Source organism: Coenobita brevimanus, chromosome 110 (genome assembly GCF_032717465.1).
Source record: "Coenobita brevimanus isolate Jiangsu-jjx chromosome 110, ASM3271746v2, whole genome shotgun sequence".
Classification (NCBI taxonomy): Eukaryota; Metazoa; Arthropoda; class Malacostraca; order Decapoda; family Coenobitidae; genus Coenobita; species Coenobita brevimanus.
Window position 1 is genome coordinate 46,100,585 of NC_137063.1, and position 9,261 is coordinate 46,109,845.

At 41.9% G+C, this 9,261-nt stretch overlaps 1 protein-coding gene across 1 annotated transcript in view; it reads left to right on the forward strand.

Moving 5' to 3' along the window:
- Positions 1 to 1,306: 1,306 nt before the first annotated feature.
- Positions 1,307 to 9,261, forward strand: part of LOC145417570 (uncharacterized) — a 39,006-nt gene continuing 31,051 nt past the window's right edge. Inside the window, exon 1 of the mRNA XM_080286276.1 lies at positions 1,307 to 1,432. Coding sequence (XP_080142402.1) covers positions 1,307 to 1,432 — 126 coding nt within the window. The remainder of the gene's footprint in view (positions 1,433 to 9,261) is intronic.

Genomic DNA, 9,261 nt, shown 5'->3' on the forward strand with positions numbered 1-9,261 from the left:
TACCTGCCTTACTGCCTATTACCTGCCTTACTACCTATTACTTGCCTTACTCCGTATTACTTGCCTTACTACATATTACTTGCCTTACACCGTATTATCTGCCATACTCCCCATTACCTACCATACACCCTGTTACCTGCCTTACTCCCAATTACCTGCTATACTCCACATTACCAGCCTTACTCCCTATTACCTGCCTCTCTTTCATTGGTTGAGACTTGTGGGCTAGGGTTTAACGCAGGATATTGCTTGCGTATATGTGTATGAATCCGTACATATTGTCATTTCTACCACACACACCCATTCCAACCACACATACCCATTCCAACCACACACACCCATTCCAACCACACACACCCATTCCAACCACACACACCCATTCCAACCACACACACCCATTCCAACCACACACACCCATTCCAACCACACATACCCATTCCAACCACACACATCCATTCCAACCACACACACCCATTCCAACCACACACACCCATTCCAACCACACATACCCATTCCAACCACACACACCCATTCCAACCACACATACCCATTCCAGCTATATAATCATTCCAGTCACTCCCCATTCCCTGCAAACTACAGTTACTAATACCAACCTAATCTCCACTAATACCTACCTAATCTCCACCAATACCTACCTAATCTCCTCCAGTACCTACCTAATCTCCTCCAATACCGACCTAATCTTCGCAAATACCTACCTAATCACCAGTACCAATCCAATCTCCACCAATACCTACCTAATCTCCACCAATACCGACCTAATCTCCGCAAATACCTACCTAATCTCCACCAGTACCAACCTAATCTCCACCAATACTTACCTAATCTCATACCGAACCAACACCAACGGAATCCTTTGAATCAGGAAATTTATCGGCTTATTTTTGGTACAGTTGGCTCCAATCCCACGTGACCCACCCTGCACTGCAAATGTTGTCTCAGCAGTCGACAGATATTAGTCTCAGCATTTTTCTCTTCCTCCTCTCTTTCATGCTTGACAGAGATGACGAATCCGGCTAACATGTCATGGTTGTGGATGGTAGGTGGTATTTTTCAGTGCTAGGTGGGTCACGCGGAAGTGGAACCAACTGTACGATTACCTTCAGACGTTTTTGTGTATCTTAGGGCAGACCTTTTGTGGTGACGAGGTTGGTGAAATTTTGCCAAACGTCTGTATTTCGAAAAGTCTCTCCTAAGCGATATAAAAGCCCCCGAAACTAACAAGAACAAAGGAGGAAGGAGGTGCATGAAGGAATTTGTGGCTTTGGGCTGAGTGTGCTTGATCATGACTGCCCTGAGTGTGGGTGTGGCGCGCGTTATCTCCGGCATCGCTGCTATCTGCCGGTGCCGCTGGTGGGGGGTATTGAACAGCATCGGTAACAGGAGCTATCTTGTGTGCCTGCTGTCATTTGTGCGTTATTATCCACCACATATACTGCTATTTTTACAACTGCTGAACTACGATATTATCAATGAATGTTTTATGGCTGTCATTATCACTGCAGGTACTATAGTTAAAACGGTTACTGACATCACTATTAAAACTACCAGTACTACAAAAACTACAACAACAACGACAACGACAACAACGACAACGACAACAACAACAACAACTACCTATTACTACATGTACTACTGCTACTACTACTACTACTTTTTCTTTCTTCTTCTACTACTGCTATTACTATTACTACATGTAGCACCAGACTACCACTACTACTTCTACAGGTACCATTAGTCTACCAGCACAACAGCCAATATTACTGCCACTATCAACTATACCCCCAAACTACTACAACTACCTCTACAAGCGCATCTACCACTATCAGCACCACTACCACCACTTCTACCACTCTGAACACCACAACCACGACTATTATTATTACTGGCACTATTCATTATAACTTCCGTCTCCTCCTCCTCCTCCTCCTCCTCCCTGTTCTCAATCACATGCTGCGTAATAGTCATTCTGTATTTCTGGGTTGAATGACCTTATCGAGGATTGGATTTCTGCAGCACAGACACACACACACACACACACACACACACACACACACACACACACACACACACACACACACACACACACACACACACACACACACACACACACACACACACACACACACACACACACACACATTCTTCATACATGCCCTTCATAACACACATCCATAAATTCTTCTCTCTCTCTCTCTCTCTCTCTCTCTCTCTCCTTGTCTGATATTTGTTTTCCTCCATTTTTTATCTGGGTGAGAGGTCAAACTAAGCCAAACCGAGTATTGCGGTGTTCTCTGCTTTGAGGGAAACGTTGACGCTCTCTCTCTCTCTCTCTCTCTCTCTCTCTCTCTCTCTCTCTCTGCATACTCACATACTGTACATATGAGATTCGTAGTCATGCCCCGAGTGCGATGCATAAAAAGCATACATACATACATACGTGCATGATACTTACGCATGTGGCTCGTAGTCTTTGTTCAGAATAGGATGAGTAACACACACACACACACACACACACACACACACACACACACACACACACACAATAAAAACAAGCCTGTTGTCATTTTATTTCCCTTCAGTGGCTGGCTCATATTTCAAAAAGTGGTGGCGTCAGGTCAGTTATAGTGATGAATTTACTTTTTGAAGCATGTACAATATATATATATATATATATATAGTTTTTCTTTTTTAGAATTTTGACACTAATTTTGGACATTACTATATAGTTTTTTGACTCCCTTTTAAAATGTCATCTTTATTAGTTCAGTGTCCAGGAGCTCTGCCATTTTTTTCTGTTTATCTGTATAGATTTTTTTACACGTTCTCTTCCTTTTCGTACAGATTTGCGACACCTTTTTAAAAAAAAATTACCTTTTTTTTTTTCATTATCCAGGATTTATGCGAATGGGTTATGATTCTTGTAGTCACTTGATTATTTTAGTCATCGTAGGAATGAAGCTTCAAATTTTTAAGGTGCGGGCAGTGTAACCTCCTGTCTGTGATGCCGTTCTCTTTGCTGTATTCTTGCTGACACTTGGCGCATTACTCAGCTTTGGGGAAGACTCCTTCAAAATTTGTGGAGTTATTGTGTATTCTTCATTATACCTTTACTTAGAGAGGTTTGAGAATACTAACAATAATGGTGGTGGTAGTGATGATGATGATGATGATGATGATGATAGCCTAAAATAATGGAAGGAAAATGCTGCAGACGGTGATGATGGCGGTAGTGGTAGTGAATATGCAGTAATGATGATGATGATGATGACAGTGATGATGACCAAAATGCCGCCAAATGGGCACTACTGGCATGTGGTGGACTATAATATGCCTATGTTCACTAATGGACTCTACTTGGGCTAGTTAGTTACAGCTATTGATGTTAATTATGCTTTCAACATCCACTGTCAATTTACCACCACTACCACCGCTACCACCATTACCACCACCACCGTAATTACTACTTTTCTGTTATTTTCATCACTGCTACCCCAACCACCACTTTCCTGGTGCATCATCACCGTTTTTACCACAGTCACATCACCACCATCATCACCATTACCAACACTACTACCACTCACATCACCACCACTACCACTGCCACCACTGCTTCTTTCATCATCACCACTACCATTACCACCACTACTTCTTTCATCATCACCACCACTACCATTACCACAAATACCTCTATCATCACTACAGCCACCACCACCCCACTACACTCTTCCCCCACCCTCACCCCCACACAAATCCCACACCAGTGCCTACTGTCCACTCAGGCATTGACACCTTCCCTCCCTCAACACATTTAACATTTTATTTTGTCCATCTCCACGCAATTTATGGTGAAATGAATTGGAATCAGATTTGTTTTTGAAAGCGTACCATACTTTTTATTTCCACAGTACTGTTTGACTGGGTTACATCTTACACGGTTTCATGATAAAAAAAAAAAAGGAATTGGAGATTATCTATCTATGTCTGTCTGTCTGTCTGTATTTATCTATTTGTCTATATGTGCATCTGTCTGTCCATATGTCTATTTATCTATCCTCTTTCATATCTATCTGTACATCTTTTTATGTATGTATGTATCTATATATCTAAGTATGTATGTATGTGTGTGTCTGTCTGCCTACCATATATCTGTCTATCTCTATACAGTCTTGAGGATCACAAAAAAAACAAACCTGATAACATTGGCTTTACTACGTATCTGACATTCCCTCCGCCTCTTCATCTGTATTCCCACTCTCCCATCCACCCCTACATCAATTAACCCACCCGCTATCCTCATCTATTACTATTATCCCCCATCATCCTCATTACCCACCCTCTACCCTCATCCATCACCACTTACTCCCATCTTCCTCCTTACCCTACCCTTTATCCTCATTAATTACCATTATCTACCCATCTTCCTCAGTATCTTACCCTCCGTCCTCATCCATCATCATTTTCCTCCCGTCTTCGTCATTATCCTACGTCTTGTCCTCATCTGTTACCATTTTCCCCCATCCTCCTCATTATCTTACCTTCTATCCTCATCTTCTGTCATCTTCCCCATCTTCTTCTGTTGTGTACACCTTTAGTCAGTATTTTCTCTTATTCCTTTCTCACCTGCACAGATTTCTTTGGTATAATTATTCACGTATTTGCGTATCTGTTTTTTATTGCTTTTAATACCTGAATTCTCTCTCTCTCTCTCTCTCTCTCTCTCTCTCTCTCTCTCTCTCTCTCTCTCTCTCTCTCTCTCACGAGGACGACAATTATTTGTGGCGATAACCAAGATGACGTTGCCCAAAAGTAGAAAAAGATAATGATCATACTGCTTTTTTAATGATGATGATGATGATGAGCCTCTTCCCACCCCTCTCCCGTCATCTCCAAGCTCTTGTAAACACATTAATCCCTCATTTCTTAACTCCGTCTCACCCACCCTCTCACCTCGACTCAAGGTGCCAATAACTAGATCCCTGTGCGCACGACACGAATCTCCCACGAGTGTTTGTCGCGTGCAGAGAGACACCAAGGAAGGAAGGGCTTAGGAGGGGAAATTAATGGAGGAAGAGAGGGGACGAGGTGGGTGGATCAAGTGGGAAGTTAATAAAGCAAGTGTCTAGAAGGCGCAGTTGATTAGATTTTGAGCAGATGAAGACCGAGAACGAGGTGCAAGCATGGTTAATTTTCTTCAGAGATAGATAGATAGATAGGGAGAGAGAGAGAGTAATTTTCTTCACTGATTTTATATAGATACGATAGGCAGGTAGGTAGGTAGGTAGGTAGGTAGAGAGAGAGAGAGAGAGAGAGGGGTAAATGAATATTTGGATAAAAAACTGTGTGGACTTATGGGTAGACACAGCTCAGGTCTTCGTCCACAGCCTGTCAACACGTCACCACATCTTCCAGCACCGATCCAAAACTGTTTACACCTATCAACTCATTCACTTCCACGAACTCTCTGTTAAGCTGCAGAAAATCGTCTGGTTGTCTCGAGAACGAAATTTAGAGGACCCCATCTTAGTGGCGGAATTAATTGACTTGTTTTGACTCCTTCATTCAGTTTTTTTTTCTTTAAGTGAACAAAATACCGGACATAAGCAAGAATAAACTTAGAATTAATGGTAGTCCGTAAATAGCACTACAGTAGAAGCTTAACCTGACAGTATCTTGTGTGTTTGGAGGACGGCTTAATATGCTTGTGTGGGTGTGGGTGTGGCAGTGGGTGTAGGAAATGAGCTTATGCTGTAGGATGGACATTGATACCGCTGACTACACAACACACAAAATCACCCGGCGAAGTAGAAGGGGAACGTTGTATATGATTCACCTACGAACTCGTCACCTTGGAAGGGAGCTGGATACTAAGACTTTGTAACTAATTTCCATGTTTTTATTTTATGGATACACCTTTTTATCTTGCTAGCTTTTCCGTAATTCATTTTTCTTTTCATTTTCTTTTCTTTTTTTTTTCCTCAGGTTTTTTCGAATTTGAGGTGTTGAGGTAGCCTTCATTTACACCTTTACTACTAGATTTCTTTCCGAAGCTAAACAGAATCTTCTCCATATCTTCTTACTTCTTTTTTCTCCTCCTCCTTCTCCTCCTCCTCCTCCTCCTCCTCCTCCTCCTCCTCCTCCTTCTCCTCCTCCTCCTCCTCCTCCTCCTCTTCAACCAGCCTCCCCCCCACACCTCTCCATTATGATGCTTCGTTAACCATTTAGCAAAGAAATCACCCGGACTTAAGCCTCTGCAGGTGTCATCATTACCTGAGAGAGAGAGAGAGAGAGAGAGAGAGAGAGAGAGAGAGAGAGATGAACTGCGTGTGTGTGTGTGTGCGCGCGTGTGTGTGTGTGTGTGTGTGTGTGTGTGTGTGTGTGTGTGTGTGTGTGTGTGTGTGTGTTAGTCAAGTTTATGTTGACCTTTATGTTTATGATAAAATATAACAAGTAGCAGTAGTAGTAGTAGTAGAAGAAGAAGTAGTAATAGCGGTAGAAGAAGAAGTAGTAGTAGTAGTAGTAGTAGTAGCAGCAGTAGTAGTGGAAGAAAAAGAAGTGGTAGTAATTGTCGTAGTATTAGTAGTAGTAGTATTAGAAGAAGAAGAAGAAGTGGTAGTTGTAGTCGTAGTAGTAGTAGTAGTAGTAGCCACAGGTTCATCAAAAATATGAACCCAGTGGACTACAGGCCTAAATTTCCCTTATGCAGTCCACCATCCTCATTTGGGGGGAAACAGAAGCAGTTGAGGGACGTTTGTATAACCAGGCAGTTGAGTCACATGGTCATATCAGTGCTACCACACGAAGGCGCCCCTCTCTAGCACTAATACATAATATTAAGAGGTTCAGTGCACCTTGTAGTGGAGCAGAAGCGCACCAGAACTTCAGCAACTAATATCTCAGGCCTGAAGTTTGTGGCAAGGAATTGGAAACTACCCCGAACTGTTATAAACGCTGGAATGGGTGTGGACTTAGCGACCCCTTTCAGAGCGAGGATGGCGTTTATACTTCGGTCTTGCTCCCTCCAGACGATTTTATTCAGCTTACGGAGGATTTCTTGCCGTGAAGGGGTTAATGAAGGCTGTATCTAACCCGTCCGATTTGACAAGTCTCACCTGGTCTGAAGAAAATCGTCTGAAGATACCTTAAAAAAAAAAATCCGTCATCTAAGTGAAATGGCAAACCTCTTCAGTATAATGACGTATATCTGAGGCTTGATCTTGCTTGTAGAACAGATTGAAATACACAAAATTTTTATAAACCTTTTCCTCCACATACTGGAATATTTTCACACTTCTTAACAACAGTCCTTAAAGAGGGTGTTGCCGATTTTCAAAGCTAAATTGCCACTGGAATTGCCTGAAGTGAGATTACATCATCACACAAATTTCCTTTTGAATATATGTAACTTGCATAATAATTCAACAAAATTATCTTGATTGATTATATAGGTGATTTATATATTTATATTCATTTATTTAATTATTACTTACTACTACTACTACTACTACTACTATTATTATTATTATTATTATTATTATTGTTGTTGTTATTGTTGTTGTTGTTGTTATTATTATTATTATTTTTAATTGTTATTATTATTATTATTATTATTAGTATTAGTATTAATATTTTTATCATTATTATTATTCCTTCGTTCGGGCGATTATGTTAAGTGACCTGTAACGTTAACAAAAGCATCGTCTGGTAGGTGTGTATAAAATGCTACGATAAATTTACATAATGATGGAACCCATGAAAGTTTGGGTAGACGGTCTCATTAAAAATATTGTGTAAAATCCGATTTCAGTATTTTTGGTTTTGATGTAAAGGTTCGTAATTTTGACAGCGAAATGTGGCCTGTGGAGACCGTAGATTTTTATTGCCCCCAGTGCCTCCTCCATTACTACCAGCACCATCATTACCACAGCTATTGACAGCTTTTATTAATATTTCCATCACTACCACCACCACCACCACCACCACTATTACCACAGTTACCACTACCTTTACCACAACTACCAAGATTACCAACAAAATAGATACCATCAGTTCCATCAGTAGCATCACCATAACTATTACCAATACCACCCTCATCACCGTCATCACCACAACTACCACCAGCACCATTATCATGCCTACAACCACCATCACCATAACTACCACCAGAACAGCTACCACCACAACCACCAATACCATACACACCATTATATCTTTGACACTACCATCACCACCTCCACCACCACCACCACCACCACCACCACCATCACCAAGAGCACTACTAGCACAACTACCGCCAGTATCACCACCATAACTACCAGACTACCAAAATTGCTACCACACTCACTGCATTATCCATCACCACAACACAACAACAGACTCTCCGCCACTCACCCTCTACATCACCACCACCATCACCACAACTACCACATTACCCTTCACCACACTCTCCGCCTATCTCCCCTCAGTGTATATTTCTTAACACTACCATTACCGACACGAGTACCACCATCACCACAACCCCCCCCCCCTCCAGTACCAGCAATACTATCATCACTATCATCATCACTTCACTACCGCTATCACCACTACTACCACAAGTACCACCATCATACACCCTCCTCACCCCACAACATTAAAATACACTCCCTTCTCCCACTCTAAATATTTAAAACAACTACCACGCCCGCCGCCACAACTACCTCCCCCCCTACACACACACACACACACACACACACACACTCTCTCTCTCTCTCTCTCTCTCTCTCTCTCTCTCTCTCTCTCTCTAAAACGTGCAAATACTGTAACTTGTAAAATGGAGTTGGGCAGTCTTGCAAATTTTAAACATTTTCACTACGAGGGAGGGAGGGAGGGGGTTCTCTCTTAACCTTGAGGATGTGTGTGTGTGTGTGTGTGTGTGTGTGTGTGTGTGTGTGTGTGTGTGTGTGTGTGTGTGTGTGTGTGTGTGTGTGTGTGTGTGTGAGAACCATCCCACGCTGAAGGAAATCGTCTGAAGGCAGCAAAAGTATACTATAATAAGATTCAACACACTAAAAAAGGGGATTTATTGAGGTTCATTTTAACATCTTCATTTGGGGGGTTTTCCTACGCTGAAAAGATCGTCTGACGGTAAAAAAATGTGAAATAGAGATGATATGCTCGTACTGAAGTGGTTTGGGGCGTGTGGAAGCGATGTGGATAAATATTTTGAGGTGGTTGGGCTGTGTGGAGGGTGAGTGATGG